The 22,737-nt window shown below is 38.9% G+C and overlaps 2 protein-coding genes across 2 annotated transcripts; one reads left to right on the top strand and one right to left on the bottom strand.

Annotated features, from left to right (window-relative positions):
- Positions 1–830: 830 nt before the first annotated feature.
- Positions 831–5,561, top strand: LOC127373105 (peptidyl-prolyl cis-trans isomerase A). Its single transcript, XM_051417206.1, has 6 exons — positions 831–1,074; positions 1,293–1,323; positions 2,926–3,014; positions 3,093–3,189; positions 4,065–4,140; positions 5,092–5,561. The coding sequence occupies exons 1-6, from the start codon at positions 922–924 to the stop codon at positions 5,225–5,227; spliced, it is 582 nt and encodes a 193-aa protein (XP_051273166.1). The 5' UTR covers positions 831–921; the 3' UTR covers positions 5,228–5,561.
- Positions 5,562–7,034: 1,473 nt separating this feature from the next.
- On the bottom strand, positions 7,035–22,187 carry LOC127373104 (zinc finger CCHC domain-containing protein 24-like). The gene is made up of 4 exons (XM_051417205.1): positions 21,780–22,187; positions 20,258–20,458; positions 10,753–10,917; positions 7,035–9,521 (listed from the first exon to the last, which is right to left on the bottom strand). The coding sequence occupies exons 1-4, from the start codon at positions 21,990–21,992 to the stop codon at positions 9,408–9,410; spliced, it is 693 nt and encodes a 230-aa protein (XP_051273165.1). The 5' UTR covers positions 21,993–22,187; the 3' UTR covers positions 7,035–9,407.
- Between the last annotated feature and the right edge of the window lie 550 nt (positions 22,188–22,737).

Genomic DNA, 22,737 nt, shown 5'->3' with positions numbered 1-22,737 from the left:
TCTTTTGTGCACTTGCATCATAGTCTGACAATTAGGCCTGCCTAACTCCAACAGGCTGTTTATCCAACCAGAAAGTGTAAATTGTGGGTGTCAAATTTAGATTAACATAGCTTGAGGTCAGTTTGCCAATATGTGGAAATGATATGAGCCCGCGTTAATTAACGCAACAGAATAAGTGCAACAAAGTTTGTAAAGCTGCTCATGGGAATGGTGAGGCATTGGGCAGTTATTATGCAATCTGTCGAGACGGAAATGAAGAGAGAAAATACATTACACAATGTTTTGTGCTTCTCAGGCATTTTCAGCAGGACTCAGTGGAGCCACACAAGATTAGATGCTGACACCAACATCACCTACCCAAGAAAAACTCGCTCTACATTTTTCACTCATAATCTTATATCTGAACAAACTATTTTAATACCATTGATGCAAAAAGGAATGACAGCGTACAACTCCTGAACTCCCACAATATGGGCACATAGTTTATGTCAGAAGGAGCCTGCTGCCGCCCACAGTGTGAGACACAAAGTGAGAAGGTATACTTATATATATATATATATATATATATACAGCCTACAGTAATATGCAAAACTAAGCAAATGCAATTTAAAAGGAATATAGATGGTTTGCTAATTACATGTTGAACACATTCGTAAAAATCTTAATAAACAACAATTTTATAAGGGAAATAAAAGACAATCATGTGTAGGTACAATAAAATGTATAAATTAAATAAATAAATACATTTGTGATTTGTTATTGTTGTAATCACGTTTAATCTCGCGAGATGTTAGCGGTCGCCGCTGTCAGAGCGTGTACTTCCGGTTGTGTTAGATAAACTTCCTCGTCTCTCACATGTAAGCGTGACTTTAGCGGAGTGCTGACCCGAGGGGACGAACCGAGCCGCATTATCCCGTAGAAATGTTGCTCTTAACAAACAGAATAAAGCTGTGCTCTCTGGCGTTTACCGCCGCCCGCATGTACAGCAGCGGCCCCGCAGCAGCCAACAAGAACCCCACGGTTTACTTTGATATCGCTGCAGACAACCAGCCTCTCGGCAGGGTAACCTTTGAGGTGAGAGGATTAAAAAAAAGCAGCAGCCACATTTTTTTTGTTTTTTTTTTTTACTTTCAGTTTGTTAATGTTTGCTTTTGGTTGAATGTACAGCTACAGTTCCTGTGTCCTTGCAGTGAGGTTGATTTCAGAGAGGTTCACTGACACTCGTTGGGTTATAACTTGTTCAACGTTTGACCCTGAGGCTTTCTTTCTTTCTTTCTTTCTTTCTTTTGCAGCTCAACACCGATGTTGTGCCAAAAACTGCAGGTAACCAATGACTGTTTTTTATGTGCTTTTATTCTGAAGTATTTGCATTTTATGCAATTATACCAAATATACCTTCTACATTTGTCAGACAGTTATAGGATGCTATACACACTATTGATATACTATTTTTATACATTCCTGTGCTGTAAAAACCATGTATACCCAAATTTGGTGGGGGGGGGGTTTCTTTTTTTTTTTCCTGGAAAAAAAAAATGGGTTATGGGTTGAGAAAATTCCCCTACTTCTTAGCAAAATAAACCATTTAAAACCCCTCTTGGATTAGCTGGCTTGCATTGTGAAAAGCTGCAAACAGGGCTGTTATTTGCTCATGAAAAGTTGTCCCTTTTTAGAGATGATAATAATAATAATGCTACAGATGTGATGACCGTATTGCATTGCTGTACATTAAACTACCTAACACTATATAAAGTAGTTCAAAGTAGCTCAAGCTGAAACATCTACAGCAGTAAAATGCAACATACCCATGAATGCAGTATTAACATTAATTTTGCTGATACTTGCATATTTTCATTTAAGTGAGCTTGAATGCAAGTCTGTTCTTGTCTGTTCCACCCCTGTGTAAGCCTTTCAGTCTCCACCAAACAGATATAACGTTAGAAGTTAGAAGCAGATCCTTATTTTATCAGACCTCAGGAACCTTAATCTGAGATTAAGTAGCTAAGTGGCAGAATGACTGAAGTAAAGAGACTCTTCATAGTCTCAGGATTTCTTTGACTGACTGATTATTTGAGTTTAATTGAGTCTGTCACTGTTATTCAGTGTATTTATTTAGTCATGCAGAAAGATTTCTTAATTAAAACCACAGCATTTGGGAATTTTCTTATGATACCAGACATGATCACATGTCACAAATAATGTCTTATTTTAAGATATTTTTCTATAAAATGCCTTTCCTTTCACAAAAGAAGCCAAAGCTCTCAAATGTTAGATTTGGTTTGAACACAAAAAATAAAGTCCTTTTTGTATTGATTTTAATTATGAACTTTCTGATCAAAGAACGGAATCAAGATTTTGAATCTCACCCGACATTCACAGGGTTCCTATACATCCTGGAAAACCTGGAAATTTAGAGGCTAGTTTTCCAGTCAGGGAAACGCCTGGAAATTGATTAAAATTACCAAACATCTTGGAAATAATCTACGTTGTCCTGGAAAGTCTGTTTGATTTGAACTGTTACTTTCGGTCTGTGGCCGAATTGTGAGAGAAAAACTGTGGTAAAGTGTCAATTTGCAGGCGTTATATTTGTCCATAGTAGGCCTACTGGTAAAAATTTACTGTTTGTGAGCAACTGCTGTCATGTTTTTTGAGAGTGGTAACCATGATTTAATGTCACCTTTCAATACTTCCTGGTTCATATGGACACATTTTGACCTGTTCAAAATGGTATTGAATACTCAGCCCTAAAAAAAACAAAAACAAAAAACCTACAAGAAGCAAATAGTGCCCAAGTATAGATTAGTTGATTATTGAGGCAGCCAGTCATACATTTAGATATCTTTTTTTTTTGCTGGGATTCCCTGTTGTCACTGCATAATACTCTGTGAAACCGCTGACCTGTATGGATTGTCATCTTTCTCGTAGAGAACTTCCGAGCGCTGTGCACAGGGGAACACGGCTTTGGTTACAAGGGATCAATTTTCCACAGGGTGATCCCTCAGTTCATGTGCCAGGTGGGCTTTGCTTTTGTGTCTCTTTTGTTGTCCAGCACTCTGTTACAGTGTAATTACAGTGATATGGGTGATTTTCAGGGTGGAGATTTCACTAACCACAATGGAACTGGAGGCAAGTCTATCTACGGATGGAAGTTTCCTGATGAGAACTTCAAACTGAAGCACACCGGACCTGGTAATCATCCTGTTCTGTTTGTGCAAAGCTTTTAAATGCTCGTTCAGTTGGAGGAGTAGCAGATTTTAGGTATATTCCAGATGTGTGGGGAGAGTCAGTACATTTTAGAAGCGGATCATGTCACAGGAATGTTGCAGAATGAATTTCCCATTTTGTTTCATAAATTCAGGACAACTCAGTTTGTATCCATGCAACAAAAACCTTTTTGTTTTTCCTTTGGTGCAACAAACAGGACAGGGCTGCACAAACTGCATCAGTGACTACAATCACTACAGAGTATAATGAGATTTAAGAGCACAGTGGGACGCAGAGGACAGTGTGACACTACACAGGACAGTGCGAATGCATCAAACACTGCACTTAAGAAGCTGCTGTATTGGTGGTTTTCTTGCTCCTAGGGAATTAGCTTTGCACAAAGAGCATTGAAGATGTCAAAAATAACATCAGCAACCATACATGACAGCACATAGTGTGACTTAAAAACATTAATATCATAAAGACATCGTCATCTTAAAAAGCATGACAATCCTAAATTCATACCCTTTGATCAGAGCTTGTTAAGCAGCTGGATGCAGCTGGATGGACAAAGGATGGTATGCTTCTTTTAGTTTCTCTCTTAAATGTTGAGGATCATATGAAAGTCATGGCTGCTGTAGGTGCCCTATTATGAACATAATGCATACTTTGTTGTAACATGATCTGTCTTACACATTTTCACCACCAGGTGGCAGCATTATGCACAGTGTTTAAACGACCAGTTTTGCATGATGTTTTGTTAAACAGGCCTTTTCACAGCAGATGTTTTGTGTTGTCATTGTAGGAGAAGAGCTGCTGTTACTTATAACTTTAGTAATGTTTTAATTTTTGCATTATAGGCATCTTGTCCATGGCCAATGCTGGACCCAACACCAATGGATCCCAGTTCTTCATCTGCACATCTAAAACAGAATGGTATGTGCTGACAAACACAGAATTATTGAGTTCTTATTTAAAGTATGTTTCTGGCTGGCCTAAGAGACATCTGAACAGAGCTCAGATAATTTGTTAAAGACCCTGCACAATGAGCAAAACTGACCAAAAACAGATCCATCAATGCTTAAAGTATGCAGAATTATCATCTCCGTTTTTACCCAGTGTCAGTTTCACCAAGCAACCTATGCAAAATAAGATAAAAAAAAACATTACAAACAACAGCAAATAACTAAGAATTTTGCCTAAATGCTGTTTGTGCTTGTGGTGACAGTGTACAGCAGCGCACCGCAAACTTGGAAACATTCAGTAAAATGTTAGTTTGGTGAATCCAACACGGCATGGAAATGGAGAGTAGCTACTCTGGGACAATGTTCTACTTTTTAAGGTTGAGTATTGTTGCCTATTTACATATTTTAATTATAGTGCAGAGTGCGCAGCCATTCTCAACAGCTTACCCAGGATCCAAACAGAAAAGCTCTCAAGCTCACCACCAGAATCTCCATCAGCAAGTATCTTTTAATAAATAACACTCACTTTAAAATGGTAATCTGTCCCAGAATATCCAGCTGGGTAAATAGCTCTGATATACCATCCAACCTTAAAACTCTGCTACCTTTGGAAGGCTTTTGTTATTCTACCTTTTTAACATGGGTTCAGTAGTGTTCGGTTATTGTTGAAATGCTGTTTCAGAGATTTTTTTCCCCACCCCGCTGAGAATACATTTCTCGGTGGAAGCAGTGAATTCTTGCAGTGTTTTGGCATGGCAGCAAAAATAATGTGAAGATTTGAACGATGGCCTAATATAGCAGAATCATTGCAAAAACAGTGGCATCACCCGACAAAAAGCCATGAGTCAAACCCAGTAGGGGGGCACCATGGATTGTCTCACTGTCCGGGGGCAGTGATAATAAACCTCCTCTCTTCATTTAGGCTGGATGGCAGGCATGTTGTCTTTGGCAGCGTGAAGGAGGGACTGGACGTGGTCAAGAAAGTGGAGTCTTTCGGTTCAAAGTCTGGGCGAACCTCCAAGAAGATCACTATCACAGACTGCGGAGAGCTCCAGTAGACTCCCATGTGAGCGGTGGACACGGTCGTAGTCTCATCTCCTGCTGTAATTTCAATGTGAGAGTCCGAGTGAAAGAGTCTCTTTCTTCAGTCAGGGCACAGAGCGCTACCTCTCTTTGCTCATTATTTCAAGAGTCACACTCTGAGTTGGTCCTCCTTCAAGTATCATTTAACTGTGTCATGCTATAAAATGTGAACTTGTATTATAGATAAAGAGGCAATAGGATGACGGATACTATTGTATTTGTAAGAGCTATTCATTCATTAACATACATTGAAACTGGTTTGAAAAAGGGGGCATTTATTTGCTTAAAATAAAGTCATTTTTTTCTAAATATGTGAGCTTGTTCGTGCTGTTTACATGAACTTAAATGTCAATATTACATCCTTTTTAAAACTGCAGTAACTGATTTTTGGCCACTTGGCAGCAGAAACAAGTTGTGAATACAAAGTTGACATAACACTATTTAAGTTCATGTGAGAAACTTGTTAGCAAACAGTTTCCTATTTACAGTTGTGGAGCAACATTTTCATTGGAGTGATGTTAATGGCCACCATCAGCACTTTTATCTGTGCTGTGATTTTGCTCTCCAACTCCTGAGGGGAATATCTGGCATCAGCTAGCTGCTCGATGTGTGTGTCGGCTGTCTGGTGCTGAGCAGGTAGTGTGCTGTGGGTTTTTTTTAGAGCTTTTTCACCGAAAACAGCTGCCTGCTGAAACCGATACTATGAGAGCTGTGAGAACGAATCAAAACCATAAAATTGCAGTCCAGACAGCCCGACAATGAAGTGAAACTTGCAGAGAAGAGATTGAGGTGAGGGTTCTCTGTAGGTTCATCACTATGAGTGACCCTTTCACATTGTCATTTCAAACACTGTTGGTGTAAAATATGCATTATAGCTGCTTTAAAGGTCCAATGTGTAACATTTAGGAGGAACTATTGGTAGAAATAGAATATAATATTCTAAGGTATTATTTTTATTAGTGTATAATCACCTGAATATAAGAATCATTGCGTCTTCGTTACCTTTAGAATTATTTATTCTAATTTTGTATCTACAGAGGGAGCGGGTCCTCTTCCACAGAGTCAGCCATGTTGAAACGCCATGTTTCTACAGTAGCCCAGAACCGACAAACCAAACACTGAATTTGTCACATAGTTTCTCCTACAAGCTTGGAAGGCGAGCGATATTCAGTTCGCTTTAATCTGCAACTTCTACGCTAGATCCCACTAAATCCTTCACACTGGTCCTTTTAAGGAAAAGTTTTACACTTGAACAACTGGCTGAAATAAAAGGCGAAGGCGTGCCCATTTACTGGGAAAACGCGAATGTTTTATCACCAGCTGAGGAATGACATCAGTGTTGTGTCATTCTTCCCACCTCCTCCTGTTTTCCTCATCAGCCTCAGCTGACTAATGATCTTATTCCAATAAGTATTTATTCTCCTGCGGCCTGTCCGGGGAAATGTTTCGTTTTTGGGGTCAGCTTGGATTTGCTATAGTACACAGCGTACTTTAGGTTCTGCCAGCAGTGGTATATGAGAGGGTGATGAAGTAAAATCTGTTTTTGCTTTGCTATAAGTAAATTTTACCAGATGCTCTAAAAATATTAAGAGAAATTGTGTTTTATGTTGTGGGGAGATAAAATGTGGAACATCTGGATGCGGTATTATCAGTTGTCAACTATAAACTCCCAAATCCAAACTGCCACATGGATGAATTAAAAACTATATTGCTATGTGCTTGAATTGTTACAAGAGACAACAAAGAGAACAGATCAGTGGAGAAACTTGAACACACTGAATAGCATGTTTAAATATATTTTAATACAAAAACATTTTAGGGTATCAAGGGATCAATCTCATGGGGCACTCAAACTAAGGCACATTAAATGGCATTTCACACATCTTAAACAGTTAAAAGTCAAAGAGCATTTCTGTTCAGTATTCATTTATCATCACAATTTTGAATTACAATTGAAATACAAAAAGCCTCTAAAGCAACATGCACATGCAACTTTCACTTAATCCTTCATGATCTTTGGTACATTCAGATTTTTATTCCTTTTTGTCTCATGTTACATATAAGACATTACAACCTATGACCCATAAAAAGCACTGTGAGTCTTTCTTGGCACTGGGTGCCAAAATATGACTAATGCTGTAATTTATTCTATTTTTCAGAAAATAAAATGTTCTACCATATTGTGTTGGTGTACAGTTTTATAAGACTTTGGAGCGACAAACTACCTAAAATATGTCCTCAGAAATACAGGCACATAGCATATAAAGAATAGATGTTAGTAGGCTAATATATTCCATCACAAAGTGTAATAATAATCAACAAGTAATGGCTTAAAAATATATTCCAAAATTATGTACCCTGCAGTACAGATAATAATGCAGATACACATTAATACTGCATATCCCTCTTAGTAAAGACTTGTTGCATATTTTATACAGAAAACATCATTTCATTTAAGTTATTTCTGGAATATACAAACATGTAAAAGAGAATCCTTCATCTGGAAACTTTTAACATGAATTTTGTTTCATAAAGTCTCTTAATTCACAGTTGGTAAGATTGTTAAAGTCCCCCTCCAGTCAAAAATCTGTTTCTTTTTTCTACAGTTGGATGTTTCAGCTTCACTGTTTAGAATGACTTGTGATGATATGCAGAGTTATATACTAGAAGCATGTTTTCACATTCATCTGCTGAAAGTAGAAAGTTTCTCTGTGTTCACTGAAAATCTGATTTTGAGGGGCAGGGCCTACAAGCACGATTTCTGACATCCCAAACAGTTTGAAAATCAGTCCTGGGGCCTGTTCCAGAGAATTGGCTGAAAAAAGCAGGTCTTATTGTAAAAAAGCCTGGCTTGAATTATCCTAACAAATTGAACCAGGCTTAAACTGTTAAAAAAAAATATATAAAGCCAATGCAGAGATAATCAAATCACAAGAAATGAAGTCTGGTTTTAAGAACTGACTTTGAAACACAGACCAAATATATTACATCAACTCACAATAAAATGAATTGTGAAAGATATCATGCATATTATAGATAAATAAAACAGAAGCTCTGCCATTAACAAAGCAAAAGACAATCTTTTGCAGCAGATGTGAGCTCACACTCAGACAAGTAAAGATGAAGCTCTCACAGTAACCACATCTTTTACATGTCATCAGACCTAAGAAAGGCTTTATTTCAGCATAAAGAAATGCTAAATACATTGATAAGCGCACACACTTACCTGTGAGTTGCAGGTGTTTTTTCAGCCATGACAGAATGGGAAAACAATACGAGTTAAATTCCGTTTCAAACCATAAGATTCAATTTCAATCTGTGAAACACAATTTCAGATTTTGCATACAATATTTTTAAATTTTAAATTAAATTCAGATTCAATTTGTGTTGGCACTATAATAATTCCATAGGTAGCTTGCAACGTACAGGGTTAATTTCCCTGCATAAATTACCATAGTAACTGAGCTTGAACTATGTTGAATTTGCTTTATGGAACCGAATCAAGTGAAAATGAGTCAGATTAACCGAAATAAGTTTGGCTTATTTGTTATGTATGGTAGGTATGGTATTATGGAACAGGCCTTAGGTCCAGAATACAACTTACACAAATGTGATGTAGAAACTTGAAGCCACCAGTGCAAACACACTGAGAATGGAGTAGGAGAGATCTTGTATCCAGCAGGAAAATATTCATATTCATAGCCTACATGCATATTCATAGATTCTGGGATTTTTTTATGAGGTAGAGGCCTTTTAAAGGATTTTAATGTGGAAATTACTTACTTAAATTACTTTTATGGAAAAAGCACATCAGATACACATTACTGTTCCAAGCAGACATTTGTATTATGTCTTAATACGTGTCTGGAGGGGCTCTTTAAGGTTCATAGTTCAGACTTAAGATGAATATTCACATAATGATATCTGAGTAAGTTACAAGAACCCCAAAAAAAAAATGCAAAGTACTTTTCTCCACTGAATGATACTGTAGAAAAATGAACCTCTTATACTGACAGTCACAGTGTCAGAGAGAATGTTTCTTGATAATAAACCGTTAGATGCATACAGCACAATAAAGCTTATTATCGTGTATTTTTAGTAATTAAAATAACTACATTAACTTAATTGTCCCTTTTTGATAAAACGTTGGAGGAGTTATTGCACACGGCGGCAGTAGTAGCCGAGGACTTTGCATTTTTCACACAGGTGTTGCGGATGTTCTTTGCTCTGGTCTGACACATCTAACCCGTCTGGTTTCTCCAGAGGTCGCTGGAACAAAGAAACAGATCAATACTGTTACTATTAGTACCACTCCAAGCTATTGTTACATTATTACATTCTACAATTACACACAAATTATGCATGATTAAAGTCGGATTATTAAATTTTTTTGACTCAACATGTGTCTATGTCTGGTTAAGAATAAAGTAAATAAAATAATATTTAGATAAAATAATAAATAGATAAAGAGATTTTCTGTTTTTACACCAGAATCATATTCTTGGCTGTGCAGGAAATTCTTTAAAATGGTGTTTAAAACAGTGAACATTATGTAGGGAGCTAAAATTTACATATTTAAAAAAAAACCACTTCTATAACCATTTATATAGTATGAATATTACAGTTACAAATTATTAATTTGGTTGATTCTTTGTTGATTGTGGAATTGTGTGAATTGTGAATTGTGGAGAATGTAACTGATCTAACGATGTGTAGCATGTCCATATTGACAAAAGTTTAAACATTTATATTTGTGTAGGCGATCTAACTATTAGAACTTGCATAAGCGGGCAGTCCAGTTGGCTTTAAGAGGTTTTATACATCCAAAAACTTATACTTCCAAAAATGTTTGCCTTTGCAGCTCGTGATTCGTTATAAATTGACACATGGTGGCACTATTTGCTCCATAAATTAACCACTTGTTCTTTTGGCCCATTGCATAACTCACCACCAAACTTCAATGAAGTCTTGTAAAGATATCCTGCTCTCTAAATAACAGACTAACAAATGGGACAGAGAGTGTTAGCCTTGGCAGAAGTAACTAATAAATTGCAAGAAATCTCAGAATGAAAGTTTCAGTCTACCAATCTGGTTATCATAACAACAACAGCTACATAAAATACTAATAAAATCAAACGTTATAGTGTATGTTAAAATGCATGTTCAAGTATTTTTGTAGATAAAAACATGTTACTTGCAACAGTATGCTTATATACCAGTTACACATGGTTTGATTTCCACAGTTAAATTGGTTTGTTTGGGTTGTAGAGAAAACATAAAGCAGCTTTTGGCCTTAAGGGTCAAACTACAAGGAAATATACTGTGACAATGTGCAATCACAAAGCATGTTGTTTGAGGTATGGTAATGTTTTCCTGTGAGGATTTGACTGTATATGTTGAATATGAAACAGTGAGTAGACCCCATTCAAATGTTTTTGAGTCTGTATGGACTTAAACTGTTTTCTGATTCCTTCAGTCTGCCATTCAGACCAACTGTTACCTGCTTATGAGGGTAAACGTTGATGTGGCACTTGATACATTCTTGTCCCATGTTGGCCCAGGAGTTCCCACTCATCCACTTCCTCTTGCATTTAGGGCATTTATATTCACCAAAGCACCTCTTTTTTCCCTGATAGGGCGTCAGGCCTTCACCTTTGGGTCGAGCCTGAAGAGAAATATACAGCAGACAAAACTTTTTTACACGCTGACCTTGCGTGCAACCCACTTGAAGCTTACTGTGTTACTTAAATGCTTTAAAAACTTGACATTTCTCAATGTGTTAACCTCCATTGTGTAAACATTTTGGCTTTTGCCTCTCACCACCTTTCACTGGAGGAGACTGACTGACCTATTTTGGTTCTTTGGGCAGCAGCCAATTCAAAACTCTGCGTGATTAGAACGGGAAGTGATAGCAGCCCTGTTAGTGGTCAAGAGTTTCTGGAGTAGTTCAGGAATGAGATGATTATTTATGGTGTCTGCCAAAACAAGTTAAAAAGCTCATTTGCTTTGATGCTTGATTAATACTTACAGCCCTGGAAGACTGAGCTTTACATGTCAAAGAAGCCTTTCTTATCTTATCTTAACCATAAAAAGGAGAGTGTAGAAATCTCTTGTAGCACTCCTTGTGCTGTAGAAGAAAAACAGAAATGTTTTAATGGTTTATTTCAAGGAAGTTGGGATATATTGTAATGGTTAAGTGTAATTTATAGTTGGACAGAAAAGAAGGAGTCTCAGCTTTCCCATTAGAAAACGAACTCCCTCCCTCCAGCTGTGTTCCCGAGGGACCATAAAGGAGGCCCCGGCCTGTGGGGGGACCAATGAGAGAGGCCTCCTTGCTATAGGACAAATACCTCAGGCTCTCAGTCATCCCTCCCAGCTGGCTCCGACCCACCAATCAGGACACAAAGATCTTAGCAGGGAGGAAATAAAACCCAGATGAACTCTGCACTTGTATAACATGACAAAATCCTAAACCCATCACAGAGAAATCATCTCGACAAGACTGGTTTAAATTAAGAGAAAAGTAGGGCAAGTCAAAATTAAGACTGAATCTGCACCACCAAAGGAGTGCATGTCCAATCTTGTTTTGATTTCACAGAAGGAACATATGTCAGGTTCAAAACTTTTTAAAGATAATTTTATTCATTTCCAGGACTACATCTGTCTCACAAAACACGTTTAAGGTTCCAACAGCCAAGCCTCTAACTGTTAAGACCACTGTGAAGCATTTCTTAGGCCTGTGTTTGCATCATTCAGCCACAACGAGGCACTGTGGGAGGTCACTTTTCATGGCAGCCCTCTTTCTCAAGCGCCTACAGGGAGAGCAGACGGAGCATCATCTTCCTGAGGGAGGAAACAGCTTTCACTCTACAGACCAAGCAAAACAAACTCTACCTAAAGTCTGGAGCCCAGAGCAGCAAAGGCCATGGCACAGTCCGGAGTTTCCACCGGTCCCATCAAAGATGTGACACTGACAACTGACAAATGAAAATCACACTTGTGACCCGACATTGAATGGACACTCTTATGTAAGCAGGAAAGTTTGAGTGAATGCACAAATCCATTATCAAGCATTATGCTCGCATGAAACATGTTTATTTAACATACCTAGGAGTATTCTCCTGTCTGTCTTGAAGATGCAATTGGATAGTTCATAGTTCTTTTTTTTTTTTTAAGTATTTTTTGGGCTTTTTATTGCCTTTATGATAGAGACAGCTGAAGATAGACAGGAAAGGGGGACAGAAGAGGGGATGACACGCAGCAAAGGGCCGCAGGTCGGACTCTAACCCTGGGCCGCTGCAGCAAGGACTCAGCCTCTGTACATGGGTTGCCAGCTCTACCTACTGAGCTAACCGGGCACCCGAATCATTTTTAATATGTATTATCTGAACAATATTTGGGACAGGGGCACCACAAAAACCTCTCTAATATCAGAATATATAATATATATATATATGGCCGAGATCAATATCTCAATTCTAGTGAGAATTATTTTCCAATACCTGTATCACAATATAGCTAATGTGTAAAGTAATCAAAATGATGTTCAATGCAAAGAACCATGTTCCATTATACACCTCATTATGCTAGCGTGCTCACAATGGCAATGCTAATATACTGATGTGTAGCAATTAGAATGTGTATCATGTTCATATATTTGGTTTTAACACAAAGTGTAAAAGAAAATAAATTTTTGACCTGATGGTGGGGCTACATGAAAAGTTAAGGGACTACCAAAGTTATAAGAATTCATCCTAAGGGGACGTGAATGTCTGTAGCCTACCACATTTTATGCCAATCTATCTAATAGTTGTTGGGACATTTCACTCTTAACCACAAATTTGAATTTCATGGTACCAACAACCAGTCATTAGAATAAATCCCTTGTGGACCATGAATGGCATTCCCAAATTGAATGTCAATAGTTGTTGAGATGTTTCAGTTTGGACCAAAGTGGTTGACCAGGCTGTGAAGACGTGATGTTTTAGTTGGTCCAAGCTCCATTGATGGCCCCCTTTTATTTGTCTGGCAGTAAAAACCTCACAAAGAGCACAATATCTTCAAAACAGATTCATATTTCATCAAGATCTTTGCAGCCTGTAACAAAAGAGTTTTGTTTTAAAATAAATGGCTCTAAAATGTATTCATTATGTCCATTACAACTCATCCTCATCCAATAGCCATAACTTCAGTTGTGCAAGTTAAATCAGCCCCAGAGTGGACAGAGCAATGTAAAGCCAGATTTCAAGGCTGCAGCAGATAAGCTTGGCCCAGATCCTTGTAGCCTGGTGAGAGAGGCCCAGGAGGTTGGCTGACTCCCTCTGCCATCATCTGGAAACCATCAGGATAAACAATAGACCACTCCAAATCCTCATCCCCCTCCTTCTCTTTTCTCTCTTTCCTCATTCATTCTCTCCCCTACTTTCATACCCCCATGAGACGTTCATCCTGGAGAACACAGCAACACCAAGCCCATTGGATACCATGTGGTCAATTACTCCACACTAACAAACCCACAGCTTTCTCTCTCTGTCTCTCTCTCTCCCTCTCCCGCCGGGTTTAATTTGTATCGGACCCCCACAGTATCAGGGTGAAGCCCAGCTGTTACCAAAGCAAAACAGCACATTAATGCCTGGACTGAAATCCACAGCGTTTAAAGCCCCCACACATGATCAACCGCTCTGCGCTGGCTGTGCCATTGTTTTCCTATGGGGAGAGCCGTGACGAGGCAGAGGCACCACCGAGCTCTGCGCTCAGTTCAAATTATTTAAACTTGGTTGCCGGTGACCTTTCAAAGCAAAACTAATGAGACAACAACTGTATGTAACATGCAGGCAGATGAGGTAAAAAAAATGAATAATGTGATATAAGATCGGTTTGCACATAGTCGCTGATAACTAATATTACATTTTAGGCAGTATCAGAGGAATTCGGGATGTGAAGGCAGCTTAAGCCTCCTATGTTTCAAAGACTCCTCTGTTAACTTGATACTTTTCATTATCTTGTGAAATCAGTTGTCTCCAGGAGGGTTGAACCACGTTTCTACGGAAGCCCAGGACAGACAAACACAAGCGGTATTCGGTTAGTTGAAATCTGCAACTTCAATGGTCCTTTAAATATTTGACTTTTTGACTTTTGCATCTTTATCTGAAGGGTTACTTTGACAGACACACTGTTGTTGGAGTATTATGACAGTTAGGTCACAGTTACTGTATATGAAGCTGTAATGCTTCTGCAGCCTTTCTCTCCAAAATAAATATGATTAGATATAAATAACTGGAGGCCAAAGAGCAAACGATTGGTTTTCTATGTTCCTACATGGCTCTGCAGATATCTCCTGTACATCAAGCCCCCTGTTCAGAGTACGCACAGCCTTTGAACTAGATTTCCTCACACATATTCACAGAAATTGTACTCCCCAGCAGCTATTTCACACGCAGCACTGCTTTCGTAGATGATTATCTACCAATACACACTCTTCTCCACCAGAGAGAGCGGCTGAGCTTCAGTTCTGGCTGTGGTCAAGTTGACTGCATGTAAAGCTGTAAACTGGCATTATGTTTCACAAAGGGTGAATGACAGCAGCAGGTGGGCTGGCAGACAAACATGAAATGCAACAGCAAAATATTCCCAACTTCAGTTCTAAACACAGCTGAGCAAGAGTCAGAAAGACCGTGCCGTGTGGGTAGTAAACTTTGTGATGCCGGGTTGTCTTGTCAAATGGATTCTCAAGTTCCCAGGAGCTTGCTAGCAACCCAACAATGAGTTTGATGACTGTCATCTGTGCAGTTATAGTCAGTGTTGCATTGTGAGTAAGTTGTGTACTTTTCTCACTGCTTCTTTAATGGGCAGTCAAAACTGCCTCTAAATGTCTCTAATTAGAAATAACAGCATCTATCTATCTATCTATCTATCTATCTATCTATCTATCTATCTATCTATCTATCTATCTATCTATCTATCTATCTATCTGTCTGTCTGTCTATCTTTCATACCACTCCTTACTCAATCAAATGTAGACTACCTGTGAGCCATACGTGTGCAAAATAATCCATTAAGGATATAGATCACTTAAAGGTTCACTGTGTAGCAGAGTTATCATAGTTTTGTATTTTTCATTAGGTTTTATTTGAATTTATTTTTGAATGTTTTTCCCAATACAGTTTAGTTTCAGTTAGTTTCCAGAGCAGTTTTTTAATTGCTTTTTTATGTATAATATGGGGAGTATTTAGGTGCAGAATAGATATTAAGAAAACTTTTGTACCATATAATGTTGACAGATTTGACCAAATTTACACTTCCTGTCTATTTTATTTTAGCTAGATGTCATTTTTGACTACTTCATATTTTTATTTCAGTTATCCAAAATATTTTTCACACCTATAGTTTTAGGTTTTAGTTAGCTACAATAAACTTGGTGTGTAGGATTTAGTGAACTGAACTTAAACCTTTTATAATCCCAAAAAGGGATATAGCGCCCCCAAACACAAATACTTATTATTGTGCCTCAGCAAATTTGTCGTATGTCACAATTCCCTATTAATAGGTATTGCCCTGAACTCCAGAATTTGGTATGGCAGCCAAATATGAATCGTCATTGTATGTAATTTAATCACACATCTGTGCGGTGGTGGTCAAGTCTTTCTTACGTTTCACACATTTTGGTGGCTTGATGCCACTTATTGTATTTCTATCATTGTGTTTGTTACACAGAACCCTCTTAAAAGTCCTCATTTGAAAAAACTACACTTAACATAACGTTACTTTTCTATAAATGAATCTTACATGTTCAACATCGATCCAGAAGAATTCATCATAAATGCATTCAAAGAAAGTAGGAAGTGTTTTTGGAAAGATTACAGGTATAATTTTAAAATACACAACTTTATGGTTAACGAAGTATTTGTTATAGTGAGTCCAAATTACTTCCCAATTAATGTTCTCAATAAGAATGTGAAGATGACTAAATATGTGGTAAGTAGCCTGCTGATGCTAATGCTTCGTAATTTTTGGGACATTTTGGGAAATACACTTATTTGCTGTCTTTCCAAGAGTAAGATAAGAACGTTGATACCCCTCTCATGTCTGTACACTGAACATGAAGCTACACCCAGTAGCCAGCTAGCACAAAGACTGGAAAGAGAGGGAAACACCTAGCCAGACTCTTTCCAAGGATGACAAAAATCTACAGAGTAGCTCCTTTAAAGCTCAATAACTGATCATGTAAATGGACAAATCACCTTTTTAGCCGGGTAACTTAATGGCTTATTTCTTGTTAAAATGATGAACTTTTCCTTTAATGATAAGCAACAAAATAAGAGTTAAGGATATTGAATCATGGGATGAAATCCTGGTTAGAATTTAGAACTAAAAATATCTGTTTCCGCCTTCAAAGACCAAATATAAATCTTTTATATAAGCCTCTGCAACTATCAAAGGTTCCTCTGTCCAAAGTTATTATGAAAGCAGACTTTTTCCCTCCATTTAATCACGATTAAACTGTAACTGTAAAGACATACACTCACTTCCTGTGCTACACACTGTTTCCAAAAACACATTCTGGATGCAAACATCCCTGGGCAGCTGCTCACTGGCCCTTCAAATGAGGGTCCAACAGCCGCTCCTCTGCACAGACAGAGACAGAGAGAGACGGAGATGACTGCAGCCAAGCAGAGCTGAGCGAACAATACAGCCTGACTTCCTGACCTTTGGTTCCACAGCCCCACTGGAGAAACAATGCCCTCCTTATTTAGCCCAGGCTCTTCCCACCGTACACCCATTTACTGTCAGCACACTGTCACTTGGGCAATCTCTATACAGTAACCAGGTTCAGCTACTTAATTGGCAAGGGGTCATTAAAATGTGACACTGGGTTAAAGGGTGAACGGTGTTAAACTTGCAACTTTTAAAACGCTACAAAGGACAGATGATTTTCACCCAGGATACCAATTTAATGGCAAGTTGGTTTGCAGAGAAACCCAACATACAATAAGACATCAAAAGTGTACCGACGGCATTTATTTCAGTTATCTAAAGCTAAAAATGCCTCAGATTCCAGCTAACAAGAACAAAGTTCAAAGTTCTTCAGAAGAACGTTTAGCTCAGCTTCAACTGAAGAGGCCTTTTGTCATGACAACGGCTCCACAATCATTGGATCTGAAATATTAGCAACACATGATAAAATCTGACATCATCTTTCTAAAGCAGGGCGAGTGCGGCAGCCAGAGCCAGCCAGCTGAAATGGTTTCCAGATTTTGCACATTTTAAGGGGCGTGGCTGCAAAGAAGAATCATAAATATCTCGGAGTAATCCTTTGACGTCTTAACCTTCTAGTGAAGCAAGTAACCCAACTCTGCACTATGCTGTCAACAGGATGTTTACCACTTACAGGCCAAGCGCATCTAATACATTTCAGTATGGCTGCAAACCAAATGCATGGGCTCCACCTTAACTGGCGCTTTTTTCATTATCTTTCCTCACCTAAGGTTTCCACAGAGGTACCGTGTGTTTCTTTTATCAAAGAAGCAGACTTTTAGAGTTGACATGGGCCCCATTCCACCCAGAGAAAGGCTGTTAAAGGCCCCGCACACCCACTTCCTGTGTGCTTCTCTCATCTTACTGAGCCGTGACATTCTTTGATTCCTGTCCACTGCAGCTCAAAAGCACAAACCAGTCAGCTATGGATGCCTACAACAAACAGTCCAAAGAAACTCACTGCTGCTAATGAGATAACATAATGTTGCAGTGCTTTGCTGAAGACTGACATATACTCAGAAATAAGTGACAAAGTTTTGGTTTTGCAGTTAGAAACGTATTCAATAGCTGCGTTCGACCGTTGCAATAGGTATATTTCTGTAACTGATGGACCGACAGTCACACCCTTTTTCTGTCCAGGTGTGCACAGATGTGAAAATGTTAAGAGCTATAAGCTCACTGCAAATGATTTTCTCCACATTCCTCACATTCCTCGGCTGTCTGTGTTGACTGCTGAACCGCACCAATCTCCTCTGTGTTGGCAGTGATGGAGGTGACAAGCTTTCAGAGACCAGAGAAGAGAGTAATGCAAATGTTGGCCAAGAACTTAATGATGGCACACATTATTTACTCAAGTAGAAGTACTGATTCAACTTCTTTACCCAAGTAAAAGTGAAAAAGTACAGGCTCTGAAATATACTCAAAATATAAAAGTATAGAGCACTCTATGGGTTTCTCTGAAGGACATTTCTACCAGCTGTTTCTGTGCAAAGCTAACTGAAACTTCAAACAGGGTTCAGTCTCCCTCTTTTATCTGTTTGGTCTCATTACGTCAATATATCTTTTATGTTTTCAGCCCGTTACATCTGTCATACGTCTTGAAGTTGGGAAGGTTTGCAATGATGCAAAAAAAGAATAATAGCAATCGATATTCCCCCTCAAATGCTTTAAAACTACGAGCCTATTCTGAAAATGCAAGGAGTAGAAAGTACAGATATTTGTGTAAAAAATGAGCTAAAAGGAATTTAAAAAGCACAGTAATTAAGTATTTGTACTGTGAGCTGACAGATGGACTCATCCTACATCTTTGCTCCTTGTTTTTTAGTTAAATTAATGTTACAGGAAATACTTAGTTACAGAGAGTTAGATGAGAAGACTGATAGCACTCTTACATCAAACAGCCAGGAGATGATTAGCTGAGCCTGGCATACATACTGGAAACATTGGAAGAACAGCTGGCCAGGCTCTGTCCAAAGGTGACAAACTCTGCCTGCCAACACCTCTAATGCACCCTAATTAACACATAAAATTGAATGTGTTAAATCCATATGAAAATCAGACAATTCACTCTCTTGGTAAGGTTATGTCCCTTTAAAGAGAGTCAAGCTAGTTGTTTCTCCCTGTTTTCACTCTTTATGCTAAGCTAAGCCAAAAGAGGGCTGGTTCCAGCAACATATTTACCACACAGACGTAAGAGTGGTATCAATCTTCTCATTTAACTCTCAGCAGAAAAGCAAATGAGTGTATTTCCCAAAATGTCCAACTATGGCTCCAAGCTCACATGGCGGGAATTCAACAGGCTGAAAGAAATGCAGCTACCTGTGCTGGAAATTAAATTTTTTTTAAATGTTATAGCCCAATTAATTGATCTCTTGCACCAACAACTATTAATGTTTTAGACACTTACTTCCTATGATGACATTTGACAGCTGTAGCTGTTCTGAGGACAGTCGTTGGGGCAGTCTTAACTTCTGAAAAACTGTCAAAAACTCACAGAAAAGACTAATATTGCTAGAAGGAGTTATTTATTGGTGCGTGATGCAGCTTTCACACTATTAAATCCTCCGTTTGCCTCACAAAAGGAAGCAATTAGACTTTACTGACTCCTTCATATAATTGACCAGTAAAAGTTTCCCAGCTATTAGAACTTCTACGTTTTGCTACCTCGTCTCATGGACACATCCTGTCCATCAGTCATTTGATTATTTCCATTATACCTAACAAATGTCAGGCATTTCCCTCCGAACATGATCAATGGGAAACCGCAGCTGTGCATAAAGCATCGGCCATATTTCTTTCGTGTTTGGAAGAGAGGTCGTGCCTAGTTCCACAGAGTAACCTATCATCTTTCATTAAGGCCAGCTCCGAGATCCAATCTGGCATCTGCTGCTCATTACCAACCTGCGGTGGTACATCTACCACAAATATGTGCCAAGGAATATTTCACACTGAAAAAAAGAATACAAACATAACACTCAAACTTATAACTTGTAGTTTTAATACCATTGATTCAAGAAAAAAAGGGCTGAATAGTCTACCTATAACTGGGAGGAAGAACATGGATTTGAACTGAGAATCAGATCTTAATGATTCTCTCCTTATCAGACAGCACTTCATATGTTCCTCAAAACATGTTTATGCATTTGATAGACAGCTCAAAATGGCCCACAAACTGCACAGCTGTTTCAATTTAGGCTGCTGCCTGTGTGTATCTGCACTTGACTGATGTATAACATCACTGACTGGCTCACCTGAGGGCAGTCTTTGATGTAGTGTCCTTTGTTGAAGCAAAGGTGGCACAGGTAGTTGGGCGGCGGCCTTTTGCTGGGTTTGCGTGTCTCTGGGGATAGGGAGAGGTCTGAGAAATGGTCTGCCAGAGAGCTCAGGCCGTCGACGATGTTGTTCAGGGACCCGTAGGGCGAGGAGCTCTTATAGAAATTGTTATTCAGGGCCTGTCAGAGAAAAGAGGATAAGATAGCAACTATTTCATTACTGATTAATTTGGTGATTAATCCCTTATGTAGTCAATAAAAGGCCCATCACATTTTCTCAAAGCCTAAAGTGACGTCCTCAGATAGCTCCAAAACCCAAAGATATTCTATAAAAAGCAGCATATTCTCACATGGAAGTAGAAAACATTTGACATTTTTTTATTTGTGTATGAAACAATGAATTATTCTTGATTAATGTGCTAATAAACTAATCAATTAATCAATGCATCATTTCAGCTCTACACAAAAGTATCTCTCATGTCACAAAAACACAGACGATTATTGTCGTGACTCTACAATAAAAGAGCATTTCAGCCAGCATGTCAGTCCATCACCCTGATTGATTCATCTGTTTGTCTCTCTGACAGTAGCCGACATTATTTCATTTTCTGCAGATGTGCTGCCTTTGCTGCATTTACGCTGTGGGGCCAATAGTGTCCATTTCCTCGTCAGAACAAAATGCCTTTGTCATGCATTCTTCTAACTTGTTCTATTGACACGGCACAATCAGCATCATTGTGCCTCTGGAGGAGACGGGTGCTATGGCACCGCAGGGCAAACATGAAGAAGACCAGCCAGCAAGACACTGGCTGTTTACCCTGAAGGCATCACAGAAAGAGAATTGTGATCAGATGCATGTGTACATTTGCAGTGGGTAATGTTCTGCATCAAACTACTGCATGTCTGGGGGATGTGTGCAATTACAGTATTTCATTTTTTTTAAAGTTAAAAGGGATTTTTCTCAGTTTTAAAGTAGAGCAAATGTTTTGGTTTTTTTGCCCCTAGTTTAACCAAAACTCACTTTTTTTATGATTTACGTCCATTTTTCCTACTTTTCCTGAATGTGTCAGTATCAAATTAAGCAACACCAAGCCCCAACTGAGTGAACACCACATACTGGCCAGGCAGAGGCTGGCCTACTGTGAACTCAAACATTTTTAAAACCTTGTGAGAGCTCTTTCTCAACCTGCCATTCCAGTTCCATTCCTCCTCCAGCTGCACACTGACACCAGAACAGTCTGAACACACTCAGGCACTATACCAGGGTACAAAACACATATTCATGTGCTACCCACTCACCACAGTGCGACCCAATGAAGGCATGCAGGTGAGGTTTACTGTATGGGCAACAAAAATAACCTGGAATGAAACACGTGTATAATATTCACGGACATCTTAGGAGAGAGATTTTTGTCATGCAGCAAAAAGAAAAGAAAAGTTGTAAGCTGCCATGCCAAGTGTTATTCATTACTATCAGCGCGTAACATAACATGAAGTCTACCTCGCTCCTCAGATGGAAGAAGTTGTTGAGATAGTTGGAACTCAGATCAGCTGCGCTGCGCTTGGAGATGTTCATGTCCTGAGGAGAAGTGTCCGACTCGGCTTTGAACGCATCAAAAGCGCCGCTCTGAGTGTCTTGCAAGGACATATAGACCCAGTTGAGCAGCTGTGCAGGTTGGTACACAGGGGTACCAGTCTCTATAGCAGACATCATGTTGGTTTTGGAGGACTGCACCGTCAGAACCGCCGGATTTTCTGGTTTACACAACTTCTTTCAGTCATCCCCTTGCTCCAACTGGATGGGTGTGATCCTTGTGTTCACCTGGGGAGCCCTGAAGGACCCCAGTAACAGTCACGGGGGGAGCGCGCAGTGAAAGCATGAAGCGCAAAAGCCTGAATGCCAGTGGGGAGCTGGAGGCGCGCTCCGGCCAGGACTCTGGGTTGCGTCACAGCCAATAGGAGGTCCAACATGGGTTTACATCTTTATGCTTACTTTTTCTTTACATATTTAGTTACAATAGCAAGTATATCCGAGGAAGACCCTCGTTGTACAGTAGGCTACTATATTTGAACAGTACAGCTACAAGTATATGTTTGTTATATTATTGACAAAAAACTTTTTTTTTAAATGCCATGACGGGTTTCCATCATTACATTTAAGATTAATCACACACAGCAATAAAATAAAATAAGAAAAGATAACGTGCTTATTTAAGCCCCACTTTATGGTGCTCAGTTAGACTGACAGGGAACCAACCAGGTTCATTTCTTCACTGGAAATCAGTTGTTTCTTTTACTAGAAGGCCAACAGGCTGTAGGCACGTCCTGACCACAAGTAGACTGCTGCCATCTAGTGTTTTTTTGTTGATAATGAAACATCATTTCCCAACTCTCAGAACAAATTCCACTTTCAAAAACAAACGAATAAACAACAAAGAAAACTAGGTATTTATTGTTAT

The sequence above is a fragment of the Dicentrarchus labrax genome, unplaced genomic scaffold (assembly GCF_905237075.1).
Source record: "Dicentrarchus labrax unplaced genomic scaffold, dlabrax2021, whole genome shotgun sequence".
NCBI lineage: Eukaryota > Metazoa > Chordata > Actinopteri > Moronidae > Dicentrarchus > Dicentrarchus labrax.
The sequence above is the reverse complement of the archived record's forward strand: the minus strand, read 5'-3'. Positions and strand labels throughout refer to the sequence as shown.

What these genes read in the sequence shown, in the direction of transcription:
- LOC127373104 (XM_051417205.1), bottom strand. Translation starts at nt 21,992, where the DNA reads ATGATGTCTGCTATAGAGACTGGTACCCCTGTGTACCAACCTGCACAG. An exon ending in ACATCAAAGACTGCCCTCAG is followed by an intron (nt 10,918 to 20,257) that starts GTGAGCCAGTCA and finishes ATTTCTCTTCAG; the next exon opens with GCTCGACCCAAAGGTGAAGG. An exon ending in ACGTTTACCCTCATAAGCAG is followed by an intron (nt 9,522 to 10,752) that starts GTAACAGTTGGT and finishes TCTTTGTTCCAG; the next exon opens with CGACCTCTGGAGAAACCAGA.
- LOC127373105 (XM_051417206.1), top strand. Translation starts at nt 922, where the DNA reads ATGTTGCTCTTAACAAACAGAATAAAGCTGTGCTCTCTGGCGTTTACC. An exon ending in ACTGAAGCACACCGGACCTG is followed by an intron (nt 3,190 to 4,064) that starts GTAATCATCCTG and finishes TTTGCATTATAG; the next exon opens with GCATCTTGTCCATGGCCAAT. An exon ending in TGCACATCTAAAACAGAATG is followed by an intron (nt 4,141 to 5,091) that starts GTATGTGCTGAC and finishes CTCTTCATTTAG; the next exon opens with GCTGGATGGCAGGCATGTTG.